The sequence below is a fragment of the Ranitomeya imitator genome, chromosome 1, assembly GCF_032444005.1.
Source record: "Ranitomeya imitator isolate aRanImi1 chromosome 1, aRanImi1.pri, whole genome shotgun sequence".
NCBI classification, from domain to species: domain Eukaryota; kingdom Metazoa; phylum Chordata; class Amphibia; order Anura; family Dendrobatidae; genus Ranitomeya; species Ranitomeya imitator.
This window is the reverse complement of record NC_091282.1, coordinates 623,596,925-623,623,344: the sequence shown is the minus strand read 5'-3', so window position 1 is coordinate 623,623,344 and position 26,420 is coordinate 623,596,925. Positions and strand designations below refer to the sequence as shown.

General features: G+C 44.4%; 1 protein-coding gene across 1 annotated transcript in view; it reads right to left on the bottom strand.

Annotated features, from left to right (window-relative positions):
• Positions 1–26,420, bottom strand: part of LOC138681287 (antigen WC1.1-like) — a 273,048-nt gene that overhangs the window by 189,365 nt on the left and 57,263 nt on the right. Inside the window, exons 5-6 of the mRNA XM_069768718.1 lie at positions 24,089–24,403; positions 23,096–23,407 (exon numbers count right to left, since the gene is read on the bottom strand). Coding sequence (XP_069624819.1) covers positions 23,096–23,407; positions 24,089–24,403 — 627 coding nt within the window. The remainder of the gene's footprint in view (positions 1–23,095; positions 23,408–24,088; positions 24,404–26,420) is intronic.

The following is a 26,420-nucleotide window of genomic DNA, read 5'->3' as shown; positions in this document are numbered from 1 at the left end:
GCCTGTGCAGATGGTAGAACAGGTGGTGATATACTTGCTTGTGCACTCCCTGCCAAGGCTGGTACAGACTTAGGTTGCACAGGGTGATTCCCGGAATGCCGATGAAATTGGTGAGAGATACCAGGGGATGGAAGGTTCCGTGGGAAAGTAGCCCACTCCTCATTAGGGGTCCCAACAGGGGGCGGAGGCCCAAAAGGGGGTGGGTCTCCCATTCTGTTTGCCTATGCAGTGAATGCAATGGCTGCCAAAAATTTGGAGGCACCACAATAACCCTTTGATGAGACGTGGAGGAGGGCCTCCTAAAAAATGTTCCCATTAGAAAGGAGATAGTCTCCTTTACTTGTAATGCCCATGCACTAAGTGCATGGGCTGACAAACATTTACCTCTGGGGGGTATGCATGAACATACTGTATAAACATTTTTTTGGTATGGGCTTCATAAACACCCTTTAAAAAAGTTATGTGGGTGTTGCATCACGGACCACGGTCACGCTGGTGATCTGGTGGTGTAGGATGAGGATGAGGAGAAGGAGGAGGGCAACAGCAAATAGTCAAAATCAGGAAGTGCATACCCATGTGTGGGTGTGAAGAGGTGCATGGGAATACACCTCCCCAAAAAAAACACTGGATTTCAGTTTATGTTACACTGCTATCATTCGGTGGTGTAGACAAGTTTGGCCCAATCCAGCCCTTGTTCATTTTTTAAGAGTCAGCCTGTCAGCATTTTCAGTTGTCAGGCGGATGCGCATGAGTTATAATTGAGTTATAATTCCACCAGCAGCACTAAAAACCCGCTCTGACAAAATGCTAGCGGCAGGGCAGGCCAGGATCTCCAAAGCATAGAGAGCCAGTTCATGCCATGTGTCCAGCTTGGATACCCAATAATTATAAGACACAGAGGAATCACGGAGGATGTTGGTATGATCAGCAAGGTCACTCCCTCAGCATCTTCCCAAACTTTGCACTTCTTGTGAGAGTACCCCGCGCCTCTGGGCCAGTGCGATGGGAGGGTCTAAGAAAACTATCTCAGAACTTTGTCTTCTCGACAATGGCCTGTTGGGCTACTTTGCCCCTACCGGTGGCTGATAGGCCCTGGGAGATGGTCGGGATGGACTTTGTGGTTGGCTTACTCACGTCCCGTAGCTACACCATTATTTGGGTAGTTACCGATCATTTCTCTAAAATGGTGCATTTGGTGCCTCTCCCACGGTTACCTTCTGCACGGGCCTTGGCGGTGTTGTTTGTCAAACATGTCTTCCGCTTACATGGTATGCCTGACAAGATTGTCAGTGACTGGGGTCCCCAGTTTACGTCTCGGTTCTGGAGAGAGCTTTGTCACCTACTTAGTATTGAACAGAATCTCTCTTCAGCGTACCATCCCGAGACGAATGGGTTGGTAGACAGGGCCAACCAGACCCTGGTCACATACCTATGACATTTTGTCTCGACCAAGCAGGATGACTGGGTATCCCTGCTACCATGGGCGGAGTTTGCATCTAACAATGCCGTAGCCGACTCCACTGGGCAGACTCCATTCCTCCTTAATTACGGCCAGCATCCATGAGTTCCTGTGCCCATGCATGTGTCTTCCTCTGACTCTAGAGTGGCAGACTGGGCAGTGGAAGCAGAGGACATCTGTGACCGCAAGCAGGACGCCATCCGGGCCTCCAAGGAGAGAATGAGGTTCTCCGCCGATGCACATCGGCGCTCCGCTCCTACCTTTGCTCCTGGCAACTTAGTGTGGCTCTCCACCTGCAATATCAGGCTACAAGTTGAGTCCACTAAGTTTGCGCCTCGCTACTTAGGGCCCTTCAAGTTTCTAGAACAGGTTAACCCTGTGGTCTACCATCTGGCTCTTCCTCCACGCATGGGTATCACCGACACCTTTGATGTATCCCTATTAAAAAGCTCATTCACATGTCCCAGTTTTCTGAGTCATCTGCTGGGACATCACAGACGATTACGAGGTGAACACTATCATGGGGTGCAAGGTGGTACGTAACAAAAAGTACTATCTGGTGGACTGGAAGGGTTACGGCCCAGAGGACAGAACCTGGGAACCTGTGGAGCACATTCGGGCTCCGCTGTTTATTGCAGCCTTTGAACGCAGTGAGGCCCAAGGGGGGGTAATGTTAGGTGTCGAGTTCCCACCGCTGCACAGGGAGAATCTCAAACTATGTCCACTGCGGTCTCCCATTCTCCTCCAGCTGCAGTGGAACCTGCTCAACAGAGACATCGATCCCAGCGTCTGGCTCAAGCTGATACTGTGCGCTTGGGTACTGCTGACTTTCCAGGCTCTGCCTTTGTAGCCAGCACTGATCAGCAGCAAGCCAGCGTTTCAGGGACTAAGTCCTGCTTTTCCCACACTGAGCATGCCCACAGGACGACCTCCCATTGGAGGTCGGGGGTCCTATTGGACCATCAGGAAGGTCTCGGAGCGCTACTACTATAAAAGGTTGGCATGGCTGCTCAGCCATACGCTAGTGTAAACTTGTGTGTGTGGATGAATGCCTGTAGATGGATGAAAGCTCCAAATCATTCCCATCCCTAGTGTTGTTGCCTGCTCATGAATAGTAGAGCTACTTAGCGCCCGACAGTGCTATCCTGCACATTAGCACAAGATACTGTATCTAGTTTGCAGGGACAGCCAGAGCGGCGCCGTGTGCAGATAGTTCGCTTTCCTGGCCCTAGTTAGGGTGGTTAGTAGCGTCCGCCAGAGCGAAGCTGCATGCACTCAAGTGCAGTAAATGTTTAAGTTTAGTTTATTCCCTGGCACCACAGTAGCAGTGTTGAGTGCAAGAGATCTAGAGGGACTCTTTCCCTGAGTCTTGGGGCAGAGTTCTGTGTCGCCTTGCTTGCACTCTCTGTGCGGTATCTCGGCCCTGTAACGCAACAGGGTTCGCTTCCTTCATACCGGATGAAGCTAACCCATGTGTGTCTTCACATTATACCGCCATATAGTCTGTCATTACCAAGCAGCAGGTGTCTTACCTACATGGTGGACCCTGGACTGCGAACGCACCTTATATCATCTCTAATTATTATTTGGTGCGTTCCGCCAGTCCTAACAGCGCGTATGTGGTGACTGGAATTTCTCTGTCTGAGATGTAATCTCAACACTGCATGCGCATAGAAGCAGTGTATAGGGTATCTATATAAAGGAAAAAGCTAAGGTAAGGGGCAAGACCAGAACTATATATACAGGTCCTTCTCAAAAAATTAGCATATAGTGTTAAATTTCATTATTTACCATAATGTAATGATTACAATTAAACTTTCATATATTATAGATTCATTATCCACCAACTGAAATTTGTCAGGTCTTTTATTGTTTTAATACTGATGATTTTGGCATACAACTCCTGATAACCCAAAAAACCTGTCTCAATAAATTAGCATATTTCACCCATCCAATCAAATAAAAGTGTTTTTTAATAACAAACAAAAAAACCATCAAATAATAATGTTCAGTTATGCACTCAATACTTGGTCGGGAATCCTTTGGCAGAAATGACTGCTTCAATGCGGCGTGGCATGGAGGCAATCAGCCTGTGACACTGCTGAGATGTTATGGAGGCCCAGGATGCTTCAATAGCGGCCTTAAGCTCATCCAGAGTGTTGGGTCTTGCGTCTCTCAACTTTCTCTTCACAATATCCCACAGATTCTCTATGGGGTTCAGGTCAGGAGAGTTGGCAGGCCAATTGAGCACAGTAATACCATGGTCAGTAAACCATTTACCAGTGGTTTTGGCACTGTGAGCAGGTGCCAGGTCGTGCTGAAAAATGAAATCTTCATCTCCATAAAGCATTTCAGCCGATGGAAGCATGAAGTGCTCCAAAATCTCCTGATAGCTAGCTGCATTGACCCTGCCCTTGATGAAACACAGTGGACCAACACCAGCAGCTGACATGGCACCCCACACCATCACTGACTGTGGGTACTTGACACTGGACTTCAGGCATTTTGGCATTTCCTTCTCCCCAGTCTTCCTCCAGACTCTGGCACCTTGATTTCCGAATGACATGCAAAATTTGCTTTCATCAGAAAAAAGTACTTGGGACCACTTAGCAACAGTCCAGTGCTGCTTCTCTGTAGCCCAGGTCAGGCGCCTCTGCCGCTGTTTATGGTTCAAAAGTGGCTTTACCTGGGGAATGCGGCACCTGTAGCCCATTTCCTGCACACGCCTGTGCACGGTGGCTCTGGATGTTTCCACACCAGACTCAGTCCACTGCTTCCTCAGGTTCCCCAAGGTCTGGAATCGGTCCTTCTCCACAATCTTCCTCAGGGTCCGGTCTCCTCTTCTCGTTGTACAGCGTTTTCTGCCACATTGTTTCCTTCCAACAGACTTACCATTGAGGTGCCTTGATACAGCACTCTGGGAACAGCCTATTTGTTGAGAAATTTCTTTCTGGGTCTTACCCTCTTGCTTGAGGGTGTCAATGATGGCCTTCTTGACATCTGTCAGGTCGCTAGTCTTAAGGCCCCTTCACATTAAGCGACGCTGCAGCGATACCGACAACGATTCGGATCGCTGCAGCGTCGCTGTTTGGTCGCTGGAGAGCTGTCACACAGACCGCTCTCCAGCGACCAACGATGCCGGTAACCAGGGTAAACATCGGGTAACTAAGCGCAGGGCCGCGCTTAGTAACCCGATGTTTACCCTGGTTACCATGCTAAAAGTAAAAAAAAACAAACACTATATACTTACCTACAGCTGTCTGTCCTCCAGCGCTGTGCTCTGCTTCTCTGCTCTCCTCCTGTACTGTCTGTGAGCCGGAAAGCAGAGCGGTGACGTCACCGCTCTGCTTTCCGGCTCACAGACAGTACAGGAGGAGAGCAGAGCACAGCGCTGGAGGACAGACGGCTGTAGGTAAGTATGTACTGTTTGTTTTTTTTTACTTTTAGCATGGTAACTAGGGTAAACATCGGGTTACTAAGCGCGGCCCTGCGCTTAGTTACCCGATGTTTACCCTGGTTACCAGTGAAGACATCGCTGGATCGGTGTCACACACGCCGATCCAGCGATGTCTCCAGGGAGTCCAGCGACAAAATAAAGTTCTGGACTTTGTTCAGCGACCAACGATCTCCCAGCAGGGGCCTGATCGTTGGTCGCTGTCACACAGAACGATTTCATTAACGATATCGTTGCTACGTCACAAATAGCAACGATATCGTTAACAATATCGTTATGTGTGAAGGTACCTTTACCCATGATGGGGGTTTTGAGTAATGAACCAGGCAGGGAGTTTATAAAAGCCTCAGGTATCTTTTGCATGTGTTTAGAGTTAATTAGTTGATTCAGAAGATTAGGGTAATAGGTCGTTTAGAGAACCTTTTCTTGATATGCTAATTTATTGAGACAGGTTTTTTGGGTTATCAGGAGTTGTATGCCAAAATCATCAGTATTAAAACAATAAAAGACCTGACAAATTTCAGTTGGTGGATAATGAATCTATAATATATGAAAGTTTAATTGTAATCATTACATTATGGTAAATAATGAAATTTAACACTATATGCTAATTTTTTGAGAAGGACCTGTATATACCAGTAAAAAAAAATCTTTTGAACCTCGTGAAATGCACTCTATAAGGTCAGGCTTTGGTCTTATTTAAGGGGTAAATTAGCAGAAAATACATTACTATAGTGTTTGATACATGAATATACATGGTCCTGGACATGTCATATATTAACCATGGATATCGCATACATGGTGATGGGTAAATGTAATATACCTTATATGCTGGATATAGCCCACAATTGAGTAACCACTGTACTGTGGCATATATGACAAGTTTATTTAAAATAGAGGTAAGTCCCATAACACTGCCTATTATGCAGGATCTGCCAAGATTCTGCAATGGAAAACATTGGTATGAAAACTTGCAAAATCATCAGTGTATCAAATACTTTGTTTTCCCGCTGTATGTTAGATTTCTTTTTACTCTAGTTTACACTTTTATTTTCCATTTTCTGTTATATCCCACTAAATTCATCCATTCTTCTACTGTTTGATAAGGTGGGCTAATGGGTTCTACTTTTTAGTTATTGCCTTTAGTCATTGTCTAGCCAATAATTAAACGCTCAGCGACATCTGCCTGTTATTTACTAAAGCATGCCTTCTACTTATTCCCAAAAAACACACAACCCATGAGATACCCCATTTAACAAACATGTAAATCTCTTTTACCTGAACATATTACACCGGCATCTTCTTTATGACCACAGTCATTGTCACCAAACTGATTTGATGGACAGTTCCAGATGTGTGTTTCATTTCCTACACATTTTACATCGTCCAGCCAGATGTCCCCAATTCCTCTCCCATAATAGGCTCCTGTTGTAGCTTTAATAGCAGAACCACAACCCAACTGCCTACAAACCACATCTGCATCTGCTTTATCCCAGGAGTCATCACAGATCGTCCCCCATCTTCCATTGTGATAAATTTCCACTCTTCCAGCACATCGAGCAGAGCCATTCACCAGTCTCATTTGCTTACTTTCTACATTAGATCAAACACACATATATTAATATCTCCATATTTTTTACATGCACATTAGTCATAAAATTTTAGGAAACATATGTGTTGTAGTATAATGCAAAATCAATTATTCTTCAGGATATCAATGTGTCCACTTAGAAAAGCATAAATTATTGTGAATAAATGTCAGCAACTTAGGAGAAAATGAAACGACAACAGGGGCACTGGAAAGGAACAGCAAAACAACCCCTGAAAATAAAAGTTCTGCATGGGTTGGCCATAGAAAATTACTCTCCTTATTTTCTCTGACTGATTCTCTTCTAGTTTTGTATTTTACTACTTTTTTTTATCACTACTGGGTGCAAAAGGAGGTACCTTTCATTGCATTCAGGCTGCATCTTCAAGGATGGTACATGCATATTTGTCAATAGATAAGGTTTTCTGTAAAATGAGTTTGAGCTGATATCAGGATGCAGAATGTTATATGAGAAACCAATAGGAAAAACTCTAACCCAAAATAATGTGAGATAGCGCTTACTGCATGTGTTGGGGGACACTCGCTTAGCAACGGGCATGTTTTTCTCACATAAACGGTCCATGCGATTTATTATGCAGTCATAAACCGGATTATGCACAGTTCATTGTATCCTTCATTGAACACAATAGGCACCAACAGATGACATTAAGCTGCAGTCTCTAAACATACTGGACCTTACTCCGTCCAGTTACCATGGGTGACCGCACAGTTCATTAACTGACCCCCTGTGAGTGTACACAGTTCCCCAACTTTGGATTACCTTCTTGGAGATCCTGCTCCCCTTGTTAGTCCCTGTTCCCAGGGAAACTGCCGAACTGGGTTCACCATCCCAAACAATGCCTTGCTCACTAGGCCACCTGACAGTCCAGATCCTCAGACGGGTTGTAGCTCCCCTAACGCAGTGCCATTACAGACCCTGCATACATTCGGTCTTTCTGTGCGCTCTTTGGGACGTCCATCCCCGCCTAGGACCATCCCACACACAGGCCACTGCGTGTGCTGTTCAGGACGTCGTCCCCACCTGGGACCGTCCAACCCACAAGTCTCTCAGTGCACTATTCAGGGATCTGATCCTACTCCTGGGATCTGATCCTACTCCCAGGATCTCCCAACACACAAGTCTTCAGATCCATGGCCTCTCAGTGCACTATTCAGTGATCCGGTCCACACAAAGGACCTCCCAACACACAAGCCATCCAAGATCTACACACTCTCCATTACAGAGACCATGTGACCACACCATGGTTACATTATGAACCTGTAACCACACCCATGGGTGAGTGGTGTGTGTGGTTAGTTCGACCCACCCAGCTCTCAAACTAACCCTGTAAGCCTCCCTTTAAAACTATACAAACATTTGTGGGACTACGGGTCCCAGAACAACAACATTACTGGCTTACAGCACAGACTCCCTCTGCGTCACATACCGGCCATTTACAATCATACATCGTACCCTAGCTGTAACAGGGGTCACTGCATCACATACCGCCCCGTTCAAACTTGTGAGGTTTAACACCTGTCATACACCCAGGGTCTCAAGACAGGTCCCACACGTTACCTTGCCCTACCAGTCGAGAGAACCATCTCAGTCGGTTTTGAGCATCCTACATCATCACACCCTGAAACAGGGGGAGACACCATACCTCTGGGATGCAATACAGGTATGGGGCGCAATTAATAAAAGTCAACATTTCAGTGTTACTAGGGATCAGAAACATAAGAGCCACCTTCACAGAATGCAGCCTCACTGCTGCTGAAGGTGGCTCTTTAACTTATAAGAACCCTGGGAGGTGAAAAGTTCCCTTTAAGTCGCTTCTTATAACCTCTGCATTGGTTGAGCTTCCATCACTCGAGGAGGTATCTGCTTCAGGCTCCACTCTTTTGGTGGCCTCCTCCACTTCTACACCCTCGGACACAGAACTGTCATCATCTGCCCTCTCCTGGGTCTCAGCAGTGACATCCTTTGCTTCGCCCCGTTTCTCTGGGACTTTAGAGTACTTCACACACTCCAGCTCCTCAGCATCAGGTTTTCTGGAGCCTTCACCATACTTGGCCCTAGAGGTTGCTACGGGCAATGACAGGTCACATTCCTTCCCGATCTCTTCAGTGTCTGAAATAGAACTCACATGCGAGTTAGAAGTACACGACCTTCTATTATCAGCAAGAGTCACTTGAGCAACTTCTTTGTGGCCCTTGTTCCTCCGGCGATGGGAGGACTTGCCCTTCTTGTGGGGCTCTTCTTTACTGTACTCCCTTACTTTCTCAGAGTCACAGTCACCCCAGGAGTCTGTGTCACACCCCACAGTATGGTGAACCACCAAGTCACTCTCTAAGTGGGTGTCAGCTCCACTCGTTTTAACTACCACATCATTATCTGAATAGGAGTCACCACCCAATCGGTCATCCTGATACCAGCAGTCCCCATTTCTAATGGTTTCGGACCCCACTCCTGGAGCTTCCCAGTCTTCAATAGTCACACCTTTTGGTCACCTCTGCCAAGTCCCAGAATTGGTCAGACCCACACTTCCGCCCAGTCATAAGTTCTGGTATGGCTACCACCAACATCTTGTAGTACGTGACGGGTGACATCACGTCTGTAAGTTGGGCAGACGCACCTTTCCCACTGGTCAACCGATGTCTGACCTGTCAAATTTGGAAGGTATTACTGCTTTTAAGTATGCAACCCCTTCAGCCGAGAGATGAGAGTCTGCAAACAGCCCAGAGTCCCGGACTATTACGACTGGACAGATTAAGTTTGAGACTATGGCAACATCATGGATTACAAAAAGAGAGAAGCCAGTTCTGCTTGTGGTCAGAACGCAATTTGAAAAGTGCAAATGCGCAAAGAATTGATCAATTGTTTGCTAAATATCTCATTTTGATATACAGTCAGAATTTAATATGCGCATTTGCGCTTTTCAAATTGCGTTCTGACCACAAGCAGCGCTGGCTTCTCTCTTTTTGACATCATGGATTACACTGTTCCTGGCCGTCTCGAGGACCACCCTGGCCACTGGATAGTCCTTAGTGCGCCCATGGATGCAGGTGACCCTGACCCTCCTATTGGATATTTAAAATCCCTTTGGTGCAACCCTCACTAAAGTCACCGGGGTCCCAGAATCGACCAGTCCGCATATTTCTTTCTAATGCATCTGCAGGGCACACCCCTGTTAAATCTCGCCGGGTGGATAGTTCACATAGCAGTCTGGACACACATAATGTACTTGCCCTGGGCAATAGTTAATCTGCGGCACCCCTTCGGGACGCTTCGCCCCCTTTTGGGCAACTATCCCTGTTAGGGTTACCGCCACCCTTTTTGGGATTCCTCCCCTTTTTGGGCAACTATCCCTGTTCAGGTTACCCCTTTTGGGACTCTATCCCTTTTTGAGACACCACCCCTGTTAGGGACACCACCCCTTCCCTGGGGTACACCCCATGGACTCCCCACGGTACTCTTAGGCACCAGTTCACAAAAAAGCCTCTTTGGTCGGCACTGGCCCTTTAAGAGTCTGAACGGTCTGGACCACTAATGTTTTTATGACACCTCACTAGCTCCTGCAGGTGCTACCACAGTACCTGCTGCAGCCACAAACTGCTGGCATCTTCTGCTGCCAACACAAGCCGCTGCTGCTGCTGCTGCCACTGCAACTTCGGCTGCTGCAGAACCTCTTGCTGCCACTGCAGCTAATCTCCACAAGGCTCTACATGGCTCTGCACCGCAGACTTCATGGATCCACTGATCCACAGAAAACCTTTGTTACCCCGCTGAGTTACAGCCAGACGCTTGTAAGGTTCGTGGATCCACCAATCCACAACAAACTTCGTAACTCTGCCAAGTTACAGCAATTACCTCCACACATGCTTCCTGGACTTTTGCTTGCAGTCTAGCACCATATCCACCTCTTTATAATCATTACTCCAGTCCTCTTTTGGGCACAGGACATTCACCTCCAGGAAAAGGACTGTCCACATCCGACTCTTTCGGGCACAGGACATCCACCTCTGGGCACAGGGCAGTCCACATCCGAGACCAGTACCATGGACAACTTGCATCACTGTATACGCTACGGGTGCCAGGCTATTCAGCTGCCCTGAGTGCTATATATATATATATATATACTAGCTGTTTCCAGCCAGCTAACGTTCGGCACGCTCATTGCTATCTAATTAACGCTGCTGGTGATTAAACTAAAGTAAATAATGACAAGATTCAATAGCGCTTACGCAGGTGGTAAATTAACTTAAAATGAAGTTAATAACAATAATAATCATTAAAAATGTGAATAATACTAATAATACATTTTATTCACAGTGTAAAAAAAAAAAAGCTGGATTCAGTAAGGTGTGCGTTTTTTATTCATTCCAGCATCTAAACAAATTTCATAACGAAACATAAATAAGTTAAAATTTCTCTGTAAACACAATTAAATGTATAGTCATTTTTGTCATTTTCAAAGGATAATGTGTAGTGTTGAGCGATACCTGTTGTGAATTCTGTTGTCGGGCTCTCTCCTGTGGTCATGAATGGTACTTCGGCTGGTTCTGTCCATGGACTTCCTCTGGTGGGTGTTTCTGAGTTTCCTTCCACAGGTGACGAGGTTAATTCGTTAGCTGGCTGCTCTATTTAACTCCACTTAGTTCTTTGCTCCATGCCACCTGTCAATGTTCCAGTATTGGTCTAGTTCACTCCTGGATCGTTCTTGTGACCTGTCTTCCCAGCAGAAGCTAAGTTCCTGCTTGTATTTTCTTTGGTTTGCTATTTTTCTGTCCAGCTTGCTATTTTTATTGTTGTCTTGCTTGCTGGAAGCTCTGGGACGAAGAGGGAGCGCCTCCGCACCGTGAGTCGGTGCGGAGGGTCTTTTTGCGCCCTCTGCGTGGTCTTTTTGTAGGTTTTTGTGCTGACCGCAAAGCAACCTTTCCTATCCTCAGTCTGTTCAGTAAGTCGGGCCTCACTTTGCTAAATCTATTTCATCTCTGTGTTTGTATTTTCTTCTTTACTCACAGTCATTATATGTGGGGGGCTGCCTTTTCCTTTGGGGAATTTCTCTGAGGCAAGGTAGGCTTTATTTTTCTTTCTTCAGGGCTAGCTAGTTTCTTAGGCTGTGCCGAGTTGCATAGGGAGCGTTAGGAGCAATCCACGGCTATTTCTAGTGTGTGTGATAGGATTAGGGATTGCGGTCAGCAGAGTTCCCACGTCCCAGAGCTCTATCCTTTATTATCAGTAACTATCAGGTCATTCCGTGTGCTCTTAACCACCAGGTCCATTATTGTCCTGACCACCAGGTCATAACAGTACAGGTGGCCCAAAGTACTAATGCATCTCAATAGAGGGATAAGAGAAGTTCTGAGACCATTTTTTTTTCTTTGCAGTGTGTTTTGTCTCTCATTTCCCCTTTACCTCTGGGTGGTTCAGGACACAGGTGTAAACATGGACATTCAAGGACTGTCCTCTTGGATGGATAATCTCACTACAAGGGTACAAAACATTCAAGATTTTGTGGTTCAGAATCCGATGTCAGAGCCTAGGATTCCAATTCCTGATTTGTTTTTTGGTGATAGATCTAAGTTCTTGAATTTCAAAAATAATTGTAAATTGTTTCTTGCCTTGAAACCTCGCTCCTCAGGTGACCCTGTTCAACAAGTAAAGATCATTATTTCTTTGTTACGTGGTGACCCTCAAGACTGGGCATTTTCCCTTGCGCCAGGAGATCCGGCATTGCGTGATGTTGATGCGTTTTTCCTGGCGCTTGGATTGCTTTATGACGAACCTAATTCAGTGGATCAGGCAGATAAAATCTTGCTGGCTCTGTGTCAGGGTCAGGATGAAGCGGAGATATATAGTCAGAAGTTTAGAAAGTGGTCTGTGCTCACTCAGTGGAATGAATGTGCCCTGGCAGCAATCTTCAGAAAGGGTCTCTCTGAAGCCCTTAAGGATGTCATGGTGGGATTTCCCATGCCTGCTGGTCTGAATGAGTCTATGTCTTTGGCCATTCAGATCGATCGACGCTTGCGTGAGCGTAAAGCTGTGCACCATTTGGCGGTACTATCTGAGCATGGGCCTGAGCCTATGCAATGTGATAGGACTTTGACCAGAACTGAACGGCAAGAACACAGACGTCGGAATGTTTTTACTGTGGTGATTCCACTCATGTTATCTCCGATTGTCCTAAGCGCACTAAGCGGTTCGCTAGGTCTGCCACCATTGGTACGGTACAGTCTAAATTTCTATTGTCCGTTACTCTGATTTGCTCTTTGTCATCCTATTCTGTTATAGCATTTGTGGATTCAGGCGCTGCCCTGAATTTGATGGACTTGGAGTATGCTAGGCGCTGTGGTTTTTTCTTGGAGCCCTTGCAGTATCCTATTCCATTGAGAGGAATTGATGCTACGCCTTTGGCCAAGAATAAGCCTCAGTACTGGACCCAATTGACCATGTGCATGGCTCCTGCACATCAGGAGGATATCCGCTTTCTGGTGTTGCATAATCTGCATGATGTGGTCGTTTTGGGGTTGCCATGGCTACAGGTTCATAATCCAGTATTGGACTGGAAATCTATGTCTGTGTCCAGCTGGGGTTGCCAGGGGGTACATGGTGATGTTCCATTTTTGTCTATTTCGTCTTCCACTCCTTCTGAAGTTCCAGAGTTTTTGTCAGATTATCGGGATGTATTTGATGAGCCCAAAGCCAGTGCCCTACCTCCTCATAGGGATTGCGATTGTGCAATTAATTTGATTCCTGGTAGTAAGTTTCCTAAGGGCCGATTGTTCAATTTATCTGTACCAGAACACGCCGCTCTGCGGAGTTATATAAAGGAATCCTTGGAGAAAGGCCATATTCGCCCGTCGTCATCACCGTTAGGAGCAGGGTTCTTTTTTGTGGCCAAGAAGGATGGTTCTTTGAGACCTTGCATTGATTACCGCCTTCTTAATAAAATTACAGTCAAATTTCAGTATCCTTTGCCGTTGCTGTCTGATTTGTTTGCTCGTATTAAAGGGGCTAGTTGGTTCACCAAGATAGATCTTCGAGGGGCGTATAATCTTGTGCGTATTAAACAAGGCGATGAATGGAAAACAGCATTTAATACGCCCGAGGGCCATTTTGAGTACCTGGTTATGCCATTCGGGCTTTCCAATGCTCCATCAGTATTTCAGTCCTTTATGCATGACATCTTCCGAGAGCACCTGGATAAATTCTTGATTGTGTATTTGGATGATATTTTGGTCTTTTCGGATGATTGGGAGTCTCATGTGAAGCAGGTCAGAATGGTGTTCCAGGTCCTTCGTGCGAATTCCTTGTTTGTGAAGGGGTCAAAGTGTCTCTTTGAAGTTCAGAAGGTTTCATTTTTGAGGTTCATTTTTTCCCCTTCTACTATCGAGATGGACCCTGTTAAAGTCCAGGCCATTTACGATTGGACTCAGCCGACATCTGTGAAGAGCCTGCAAAAGTTCCTGGGCTTTGCTAATTTTTATCGGCGCTTCATCGCTAATTTTTCTAGTGTTGCTAAACCGTTGACTGATTTGACCAAGAAGGGTGCTGATGTGGTCAATTGGTCTTCTGCAGCTGTAGAGGCTTTTCAGGAGTTGAAGCGTCGTTTTTCTTCTGCCCCTGTGTTGTGCCAGCCAGATGTTTCGCTCCCGTTTCAAGTTGAGGTTGATGCTTCTGAGATTGGAGCAGGGGCTGTTTTGTCGCAAAGAAGTTCTGATGGCTCGGTGATGAAGCCATGTGCTTTCTTTTCTAGAAAGTTTTCGCCTGCTGAGTGTAATTATGATGTTGGTAATCGAGAGTTGTTGGCCATGAAGTGGGCATTCGAGGAGTGGCGTCATTGGCTTGAAGGAGCCAAGCATCGCGTGGTGGTCTTGACTGATCACAAAAATTTGACTTATCTTGAGTCTGCCAAACAGTTGAATCCGAGACAGGCTCGATGGTCGTTATTTTTCTCCCGTTTTGATTTTGTGGTTTCGTACCTTCCGGGCTCTAAGAATGTGAAGGCTGATGCCCTGTCAAGGAGTTTTGTGCCTGACTCTCCGGTTGTTCCTGAGCCGGCGGGTATTCTCAAAGAGGGGGTAATTTTGTCTGCCATCTCCCCTGATTTGCGGCGGGTGCTGCAAAAATTTCAGGCTGATAGACCTGACCGTTGCCCAGCGGAGAAACTGTTTGTCCCTGATAGATGGACTAGTAGAATTATCTCTGAGGTTCATTGTTCGGTGTTGGTTGGTCATCCTGGAATCTTTGGTACCAGAGATTTGGTGGCTAGATCCTATTGGTGGCCGTCTTTGTCACGGGATGTGCGTTCTTTTGTGCAGTCCGGTGGAACTTGTGCTCGGGCTAAGCCCTGCTGTTCTCGTGCCAGTGGGCTGCTTTTGCCCTTGCCGGTCCCGAAGAGGCCCTGGACGCATATTTCTATGGATTTTATTTCGGATCTCCCCGTCTCTCAAAAGATGTCGGTCATTTGGGTGGTTTGTGATCGCTTTTCTAAGATGGTCCATTTGGTACCTTTGTCTAAATTGCCTTCCTCCTCTGATTTGGTGCCATTATTTTTCCAGCATGTGGTTCGTTTACATGGTATCCCGGAGAACATCGTTTCTGACAGAGGTTCCCAGTTTGTTTCGAGGTTTTGGTGATCCTTTTGTGCTAGGATGGGCATTGATTTGTCTTTTTCCTCGGCTTTCCATCCTCAGACAAATGGCCAAACCGAACGAACTAATCAAACTTTGGAAACATATCTGAGATGCTTTGTTTCTGCTGATCAGGATGATTGGGTGTCCTTTTTGCCATTGGCTGAGTTCGCCCTTAATAATCGGGCCAGCTCGGCTACTTTGGTTTTGCCGTTTTTCTGCAATTCTGGTTTCCATCCTCATTTCTCTTCAGGGCAGGTTGAGTCTTCAGACTGTCCTGGTGTAGATACTGTGGTGGATAGGTTGCAGCAGATTTGGACTCATGTGGTGGACAATTTGACATTGTCCCAGGAGAAGGCTCAACGTTTCGCTAACCGCCGGTGCTGTGTGGGTTTCCGACTTCGTGTTGGGGATTTGGTTTGGTTATCGTCTCGTTATGTTCCTATGAAAGTTTCCTCTCCTAAGTTTAAGCCTCGTTTCATTGGTCCGTATAAGATTTCTGAGGTTATCAATCCTGTGTCATTTCGTTTGGCCCTTCCTGCTTCTTTTGCCATCCATAATGTGTTCCATAGGTCGTTATTGCGGAGATACGTGGCGCCTGTGGTTCCATCCGTTGATCCTCCTGCCCCGGTGTTGGTTGAGGGGGAGTTGGAGTATGTGGTGGAGAAGATTTTGGATTCTCGTATTTCGAGACGGAAACTCCAGTACCTGGTCAAGTGGAAGGGTTATGGTCAGGAAGATAATTCCTGGGTTTTTGCCTCTGATGTTCATGCTGCCGATCTGGTTCGTGCCTTTCATTTGGCTCATCCTGGTCGGCCTGGGGGCTCTGGTGAGGGTTCGGTGACCCCTCCTCAAGGGGGGGGTACTGTTGTGAATTCTGTTGTCGGGCTCCCTCCTGTGGTCATGAATGGTACTTCGGCTGGTTCTGTCCATGGACTTCCTCTGGTGGGTGTTTCTGAGTTTCCTTCCACAGGTGACGAGGTTAATTCGTTAGCTGGCTGCTCTATTTAACTCCACTTAGTTCTTTGCTCCATGCCACCTGTCAATGTTCCAGTATTGGTCTAGTTCACTCCTGGATCGTTCTTGTGACCTGTCTTCCCAGCAGAAGCTAAGTTCCTGCTTGTATTTTCTTTGGTTTGCTATTTTTCTGTCCAGCTTGCTATTTTTTTGTTGTCTTGCTTGCTGGAAGCTCTGGGACGCAGAGGGAGCGCCTCCGCACCGTGAGTCGGTGCGGAGGGTCTTTTTGCGCCCTCTGCGTGGTCTTTTTGTAGGTTTTTGTGCTGACCGCAAAGCAACCTTTCCTATCCTCAGTCTGTTCAGTAAGTCGGGCCTCATTTTGCTAAATCTGTTTCATCTCTGTGTTTGTATTTTCTTCTTTACTCACAGTCATTATATGTGGGGGGCTGCCTTTTCCTTTGGGGAATTTCTCTGAGGCAAGGTAGGCTTTATTTTTCTATCTTCAGGGCTAGCTAGTTTCTTAGGCTGTGCCGAGTTGCATAGGGAGCGTTAGGAGCAATCCATGGCTATTTCTAGTGTGTGTGATAGGATTAGGGATTGCGGTCAGCAGAGTTCCCACGTCCCAGAGCTCTATCCTTTATTATCAGTAACTATCAGGTCATTCCGTGTGCTCTTAACCACCAGGTCCATTATTGTCCTGACCACCAGGTCATAACAGATACCGTCCGATATTTGAAAGTATCAGTATCGGATGGTATCGACCGATATCCAAAAAATATCGGATATCGCCGATACCGATATCCGATACCAATACAAGTCAATGGGACACAAATATCGGAAGGTATGTTGTAATGGATCCCAGGGTCTGAAGGAGAGGAAACTCTCCTTCAGGCCCTGGGATCCATATTCATGTGTAAAATAAAGAATGAAAATAAAAAATATTGATATACTTACCCTCTGACGCGCCCTGGTCGTCACCGCTGCAACCGCCTTGCTTTCGTTCCGAAGAATGAGCGCGTAAAGGGCCTTCTATGACGTCGCGGCTTGTGATTGGTCGCTGAGCGGATTGTATGTGGTGATGGGGTGGGGGGCGGGATTGTGTGTGGTAATGGGGTGGGGGGCGGTATTCTGTGTGGTGGTGGGAGGCGGAGCTTCTGTGCAGTGGGCGGGATTAGCGAATAATCACGATGCCTTATATATATATATATATATATACATATACTGCTCAAAAAAATAAAATCCCACATCCTAGATATCACTGAATGAAATAATCCAGTTGCAAATGTTTAAATGTTCATGATTAAAGGTATTATTGAGAAGAATTTCTCACCAAATATCGGTAACAATCAATCCAAACCACACAACCAAAGAAATCAAACCATAGATGTCCATAAATTAAATTACTTGTAATAATGACAAATGTCACTGAGAAAAAGTATTGAACACGCTAACTGAAATTTATTTATTTAATACTGTGTACAAATGCCTTTGTTGGTAATGACAGCTTCACGTCTCCTATATGGAGAAACTAGTCATATGAATTGCTCTGGTGTGATTTTGGCCCATTTTTCCAGACTAACAGACATCAAATCCTGAATGGCCCATATGCTCATTCTATGCACTCTGAGCTTTAGTTCCATCCTCACATTTTCTATTGGATTCAGGTCAGGTGATTGGCTGAGCCATTCTTGCAGCTTTACCTTCTTTCTCTGAAATCAATTGAGAGTTTCCTTGGCTGTGTGTTTGGGATCATTGCCTTGTTGAAATCTTCATCATACTGGCAGATGGCAGCAGATTTTTATCAGGAATGTCTAGATACATTTTTCTATTCATCCTTCCATCAGATATTTGAAGTTTGTCAGTGCCATATGCTTAAAAATAGTCCCATGCCATTATGTTCCCACTTCCAAACTTCAGGGTTGATATAGATGTCCATATACTAAGGTATACAGTGGGTACGGAAAGTATTCAGACCCCTTTACATTTTTCACTCTTTGTTTCATTGTAGCCATTTGATAAATTCAAAAAAGTTATTTTTTTCTCATTAATGGACACCCTGCACCCCATCTTGACTAAAAAAAAAAAAAATGTAGACATTTTTGCAAATGTATTAAAAAAGAAAATCTGAAATGCCACATGATCATAAGTATTCAAACCTTTTGCTCAGTATTGAGTAGAAGCACCTTTTGAGCCAGTAAAGCCATGAGTCTTCTTGGGAATGATGCAACAAGTTTTTCACACCTGGATTTGGGAATCCTCTGCCATTCTTCCTTCTGCTTTGTGCTTAGGGTCATTGTCTTGTTGGTAGGTGAACCTTCAGCCAAGTCTGAAGGCCAGAGAACTCTGGAAGAGGTTTTCATCCAGGATATCTCTGTACTTGGCTGCATTCATGTTTCCTTCAATAGCAACCAATTGTCCTGTCCCTGCAGCTGAAAAACTTCCCCAAAGCATGATGCTGCCACCACCATGTTTCATTGTTGGGACTGTATTGCAGGTGATGAGTAGTGCCTGGTTTTCTCCACACATAGTTCAAAAACTGAAAAAAAAAAAAAAAAGCTGGAACTCACATCCAGTAAAACATTCCTAACTTCGCTTCAAGGGAAAAAGTTTTGAACACGCCTGATGAAATTTATTTAATACTACCTACAAAAGCCTTTGTGGTGAAGACAGCTTGAAGATGCCACCTATATGGAGAAACTGATCGCATGCATTGCTGAGATGTGAATTTGGCCCATTCTTCTGCACGATCTTTAAATCCTGAAGTTTCTGTGGCCTTCCTCTATGAACTGTTTGAAAGCATTGTCTTGCTCAAATTTCCACCCTTGTTTCATCTTCATTATCCTGGTAGATGGCAGCAAATTTTTAGCAAGAATGTCTTGGTACATACAGTGGTACGGAAAGTATTCAGACCCCTTTAAATTTTTCACTCCTTGTTTCATTGCAGCCATTTGCTAAATTAAAAAAAAATATATTTTTTCACATTAAACTGAAATATCACATGGTCAAAAGTATTCAGACCTTTTGCTCAGACACTCATATTTAAGTCACATGCTGTCCATGTCCTTGTTATCTTCCTTGAGATGGTTCTACTCCTTCATTGGAGTACAGCTGTGTTCAATTAAACTGATAGGACTTGATTTGGAAAGGCACACACACAGTGCATGTCAGACCAAATGAGAAGCATGAGGTTAAAGGAACTGGCCAAGGAGCTCAGATACAGAATTGTGGCAAGGCACAGATCTGGTCAAGGTTACAAAAGAATTTCTGCAGTACTCAAGGTTCCTAAGAGCACAGTGGCCTGCATAATCCTTAAATGGAAGAAGTTTGGGACCACCAGAAGTCTTCCTAGACCTGGCCATCCAGCTAAACTGAGTAATCATGGGAGAGGAGCCTTGCTGAGAGAAATAAAGAAGAACCCCAACACTGTGGCTGAATTCAAGAGATACAGTAGGGAATGGGAGAAAGTTCCAGAAAATCAACTATCACTGCAGCCCTCCACCAGTTGGGCCTTTATGGCAGAGTGGCCTCTCCTCAGTGCAAGACATATGAAAGCCTGCATAGAGTTTGCTAAAAAACACATACAGGACTAACAGACTATGAGAAAAAAGATTCACTGGTCTGATGAGACGAAGATAGACATTTTTGGTGTTAATTCTAAGTGGTATGTGTGGAGAAAACCAGGCACTGCTCATCAACTGCCCAATACAATCCCAACAGTGAAACATGGTGGTGGCAGCATCATGCTATGGGGGTGTTATTCAGCTGCAGTGACAGGACAACTGGTTGCCATTGGAGGAAATATGAATGCAGCCAATTACAGACATATATTTGATGAAAACCTCTTCCAGAGTGCTCTGAACCTCAGACTTGGCCGAAGGTTCACCTTCCAACAAGACAATCACCCTAAGCACACAACTAAAATAACAAAGGGGTGGCTTCAGATCAACTCTGTGACCATTCTTGACTGGCCCAGCCAGATCCCTGACCTAAACCCAATTGAGCATCTCTGGAGAGACCTGAAAATGGCTGTCCACCAACATTCACCATCCAACCTGACGGAACTGGAGAGGATCTGCAAGGAAGAATGGCAGAGAATCCCCAAATTCAGGTGTGAAAAATTTGTTGCATCATTCCCAAGAAGACTAATGGCTGTACTTGCTCAAAAAGGAGTTTCTACTCAATACTGAGCCAAGGGTCTGAATACTTATGACCATGTGATATTTCAGTTTTTCCTTTTTAATAAATTTGCCCAAATTTCTACATTTCTGTTTTTTCACCCAAGATGAGGTGCAGAGTGTACATTAATGAGGAAAAAAATGAAGTTTTGTGAATTTACCAAATGGCTGCAATGAAACAAAGAGTGAACAATTTAAAGGGATCTGAAAACTTTCCGTACCCATTGTATATCCATTCATTTTTCTTTCAATTATATGAAGTTTGTCAGTGCCCTATGCTGAAAAATAGCCCCACATCATAAGGTTCTCACCTCCAAACTTCAGTGTTGCTATGGTGTTCTGGGTGATATGCAGTGCATTTTGACCTCTATGCATGGTGTGTATTATGGCATCCAAGAGTTCAATTTTGTTCTCAACTGACCGGTCTGTATTGTCTGATTATTTCCCTGACTTGCAGAAATCCAAAAAGAGAAAAACCGCACCCCATGCCCATACAGCTTCCATTCGCATATTGGCGCAAGTCAATGCCAAGGGGTCCAGCCCGGCTGCAATTCCATATCCCAGAATAGAAGAAAGACAGCGCCACAACGGTCAGTGATGAAGACCTTACGTGTTTAATCTGCCTCCTGCGGCGACGTTTCGGTACAATAACCTTGATAAAGGTTATTGTACCGAAACGTCGCCGCAGGAGGCAGATTAAACACGTAAGGTCTTCATCACTGACCGTTGTGGCGCTGTCTTTCTTCTATTCTGGGATATTTCCCTAACTTGTCTCAATGTTGTTGAGTAAACTTTAAATTAGTTTAAGCATGATTTTTGTTCAGCAATGGAGTCTTTAAAGTTGAGTGTTCATGCAAACCATAGAGGTTAAGTGCATAAATTATAGTTTTCTTTATAACAATTGTATCTGCTGATTCCAGGTCTTCCTGTAGCTCTCCACAGGCAGTTCTTCTTTTCACTTTTTCTGAAATCTTCAGAGGAGCTTCTGATCATGCCCAGTTTATGGTGAAATGATGTTCTGTTTATGCACCATGGGTACCTGCTTGCCGGGGCGGGAACTGTCGAGGCTGCATCCCTTGTTTCTGGGGGGAAGCAATAGCAAGCTGGACATTCCTTCTGACTGAGGGGTGTGGGGAGATAAAAGGAGAAAGCATGCACAGCAGGAGTGTTTGGAGCAAAAAGAGACAGCGCGCGGATAGGCAACCAGCGCGCTCCAATTCCCCTCCCCACTGAGTACTGGCGCTGCAACAAGGCCCATTCTTCTGCAGAGGGACAGCTGCCTGGAGAGAAGCTGGGCATGTGGCAGCCATGAAGCGAAAGGGACCGCTGAGCTGAGAGGAGCCATGCGCACAGCAGCAGCTCTGACAGAGACTTGGCGGGATCAAATAGTGTGCAGCAGTGGCCAGTGAGTGATGCTGCCCCAAAGCATCTGTACAGCATCCGTACAGCACAGGCCCATACCCAAGCACCACCACCACTGCTGATAGAGACTTTGAGAAGAGACATGCAGGGTGCCCGTTGGTCACCACGGAGCGAGGTGTGAAACGTTCCGCGCTAGTGAGTACTGTGTGTGTGCTGCCAGAGAGAGATCGTGTGCAGCACCCCGCCGGAGAAGCAGCACGCCACTGGTTGTCAGTGCTTCAGTCTTGGCAGGAACAGGCAGCGCGCAGCATAAAGAGAAGAGGGAAGCACGCCCAGTAGCTGACAGAGATCGAGGTGCCGTGTGCTTCATGACCGCGAGTGCAGCGCACGTGCCACAAGGAGAGAACCAAGTACTGGATAGACTTGCGTAACCCACGTTACCAGTTCATACTTTCCCGCTCACGGGAGACCCTGATTTTGCCAGTGTAAATTAGCAGAGCCATGTTCGGCTCTTACAGGACTCTGCTCCCACCCTTGTCAGCCACTGCAGCATATGGACTAGGGGTAGCGGAAGGTACCGGATACCGACCGCTATAACCAGAGGATGAGGCATTGTTGTCTTTAGGAGCCCACTAGAAAAGACCCCAATCTGCCGTTGTTGGCGCTATGGACTTCATTGTCTGAGTGACTACCGACTTTTTGACAGTAATCGCCATTACCTGATTCTTTATCCTTGAATTCTGCATATCCTTTTTTTTAATTTCAACTGTTTAATCCCCTGCTTGACCCTGCACTTCCCTGTGAGGAGTTAACCCCGTTACATTAAAACTGTTATACTTATTAACCCTTGCTCTGCCTCCTGTCCGTCACTGCATCCCGCAACCTGTTTACATTTATTTCCAGATTATGGCCCCAACAGTGCTCGCTAGAACCTTTAATAGTGTCGAAATTCTCCTGTATCCGATGCTATTAGTATGTTTTGCAACAATAAGGTTGCAAATTTCTTTAGACAGCTCAGTGGTTTATTCATAATGAGTTGTTTCTTGTGTGGTACCTTGGTAATGAGACACCTTTTTACAGGCGATCAATTGGACCAGCTGATATTATTTTTCAATAAGTAGCTGGATTGCTTTTTAATTACTAATAGATTTCAGCTGGTTTCATGACTTTCCATAACTTTTTGCACCTGTCTTTCTTCATGTGTTCAGTACTTTTTCTCTGTGTCACTTGTCATTATTACACATCACTTAATTTGTGATTTAATTCTGTGGTTTAATTCTTTTGCCTGTATGGATTGGGTGGGTTGCTACCAACACCTGGTGAGAATTTCATGTCAATAATATCAATAGAATTTTTAGAAATGTATTTACTTAGAAAATTTGTGACACAATCAATACTCATTTAATCAACTGAACACATACACAACAATTCCTTGATATAAAGTTATGCTGAAGCTACTGTACCTGAGCAGGTGACTGCTATATCTCTTTTTTGATCAGTCTTTTCATCAGATGTTCCAGTAACAGAACAATCTGACAGTTGGGTCTCATTTCCTTGACATTTTCCACTGAGGTGCACATGACCGTCGGTTGTTGATTCTGTGACAATAAATGAATCTACTGTCTCACCACAATGTAATTCTCTGCACACAATTTGAGTCTCGTTATTGCCCCATTGGTCACTGAAGGCTCTGCTCCATGTATTATTTGTGAGAATCTCCAGTCTTCCTGCACAGTGGTCCTCTCCATCCATTAGCCTCACTTTTTGCTTTTTCCCTGAGGATATATAAGGGAATAAATAACGGTAATTTAATTTTATTGCTTTATAAAATTAGTTTGACATTTTATAAGTTGACTCAAATTTGTAAACTGTAGACGTTTTTAGTCTGATGAGAACTAAAAAAAAAATTGAAATTTGTAATTTGAATTCTTTGTATTTTATTGGTAGGGATCCTACTCTCTGCTCCCTCATTGATCTTTTGTAATTTGCTCCAGAGGATACACTCCTGCGTCCGCTCCTAACACAGACAGAGGATTGTATCAGCTGCATCTTAAAAGGCTTAGGCTGCCGTCACACTAGCAGTATTTGGTCAGTATTTTACATCAGTATTTGTAAGCCAAAACCAGGAGTGGAACAATTAGAGGAAAAGTATAATAGAAACATATGCACCACTTCTGTATTTATCACCCACTCCTGGTTTTGGCTTACAAATACTGATGTAAAATACTGACCAAATACTGCCAGTGTAACGGCAGCCTTAGGCAGATGATGTCACTAAGAATTGCTGAGTAACTTGTAAAACCCAATGTGGGGCAAACCAAACTGTAGCCCGAAGTGGAGCCTGGCCCAGATGAGACATTTGCAAAATATAATATGGAATTATGGGGTTGGAGAAGAAATAAATATCTCCTCTGCGGAAGCCTATATAATCTTTGAAACAAAGTTCAATGACTTACCTGTGCAGGTAACACCAGCTGTATCCGAGGATGGGCAGTCACCATTTCCAAGTGCGGTTACATTACAATCTCCCAGGTGGTGTTCTTTACCTGTACAATGGAATCTGTATTTGGTACTAATGTTATGTTTATCAAAATGGCCTCCACCTGGAATGAGAGCAACAACTCCACATTTGATTTGTCTACAGAGTACATTAGCTTCTCGCAGAGTCCAATGAGATCTGCACATCGCCATCCATCGTCCTTCATAAAATACTTCCACTCTCCCAGAACAAGGGTGACTGCCATTCGCGAGTCTGTAGCTGTTAAAAATGCCTAAAAAAAGACAACACGACACAATATGAAGAAATTATAATTGTCATGACATTGACATCAACAAATATGGATTAGGTTTTTATTAACTAAATTCTGCAAACATCTTAGAATCAGTCTATAGTGGTGCTTCTTAAACTATGAGATGGACCTCATCACTGAAGATTCAGAAGATAATTGAAAAATTAAAATTAATTTTTCATGCAGTTGCACCACAGGTGGTTATGCCAAGCCTTTTTCTTGGGCTGTCTAGTATGAAGAGTAAATTCTAGAAGGCATGCCTTCCAGCTATAAAGGTACCCACATTACAAAGCTATTATGATACTGGAGGATTTGTGAGTTTTTGGGGTATGAACAGAAAACAATTTTTAAAGAATTTTTCAGGCAAATTTGAAGTCAAAACCTTGTTGGATCAGAAATTGAAAGAAAGAAGAAAGGACGGATGCTGCTCATCTTTTAATCCACTCCTTGAACAACTGCATCCAAAGCGTGAACAAAATTTGACTTTATGGCCTCACATCTAAGCTACATTCACGTTTGCATGTTCGTTATCATATTTGTAAAAATGCACTCATTTTCTCCAGCCTGTTGTATGTTTTGTGTTAGATGTTTTTCTTATCCATTTTTAAAGAAAACTGAAACTATCGAAGGTTTTTGTTTTTTTTCATTGACTTTTGGCAATGGATGAGATAAAAGCAGCCAAAAATTGGATATCTAATGCATAAAGATTAGAAGTCTTGAATGGTCGAATAATTTAATTGCCAGTGTCAATCACCGACAACACCACTCAAATGTCATTATTGCCAATGCATGTACTTTTTGGCTCCCATTTCTGCCAACAGGAAAGATGATCTTAGCAGATTGGGCCTGCAGAAGCCTCACATAACTGCCATGTTAGATTTTTGTTGAACAGATTGCACGGTAAGGGACGCCTCAGGAGGCTGAGATGTTAGTCCAGAAAAAAACAGCAATACTTAGGGGTTGAATTTCTCCTTTTCCTTTTCCACAGCCAAAATTGAATTTTTAAATTTGGAAATTTCAATGGGTGAACAGTGCAAGATTATCACCAATGCACAGTTAAAGAATGTTGATGTTGATAGCTATTTGGTGTTCTCAAGGGGTACTATGGACAATACAGACACATAAAAAAAATGTACACATGATACAGAATTTAAAAAAAAAAGAGTCTTCTAAAAAAAAAGATTTGATGAGACAAAATACCCTAAGGATATACTTAAGGATGCATAAAAATATTAAACAGTCATTCAAACTGATTGCCTTCATGGAGGAGATGGTGGCAAATAAATTAGAGTTAGATTAAAAAATCAAATCGTTTCATCACCACCTTCACCCAATCTCATTGAAATATTAGGGACATTTTAACAAAATATTAGCCAATATTAAGAAATGATGCCATTTTATCACAGACCATACCAGAGAGACCTAATATCATTTTCAATAAGGGAATGAACCTCAAGAATTTCACAAGTGGTCAAAATTGTTGGTACCCCTCGTTTAATAACAGAAAAACCCATAATGGTCATAGAAATAACTTGAATTTGACAAAAGTAATAATAAAAAAAATCTATGAAAATGAGAAAATGAAAGTCAGACATTGCGTTTCAACCATGCTTCCGTAGAATTTTAAAAAAAGTAAACCTCATGAAATAGTCCTGGACAGAAATGATGGTACCCTTAACTTAACATTTTGTTGCACAACCTTTTGAGGCAATTACTGCAATGAAATGATACCTGTAACTGTCAATGAGACTTCTGCACCTCTCGACAGGTATTTTGGCCAACTCCTCAAGAGCAAACTACTCCAGTTGTCTCGTGTTTGAAGGTTGCCTTTTCCAGACGGCATGTATTATGGTATGTGCACACGTATTCTTGAGGACTGCGGATTTTTCCGCAGCGGATTTGGAAAAACCGCAGTGCAAAACTGCTGCGGTTTTTCCTGTGGATTTATCGCGTTTTCTACTGCGGATTCCGCTGCGGCTTTACACCTGCAGTTTTCTAT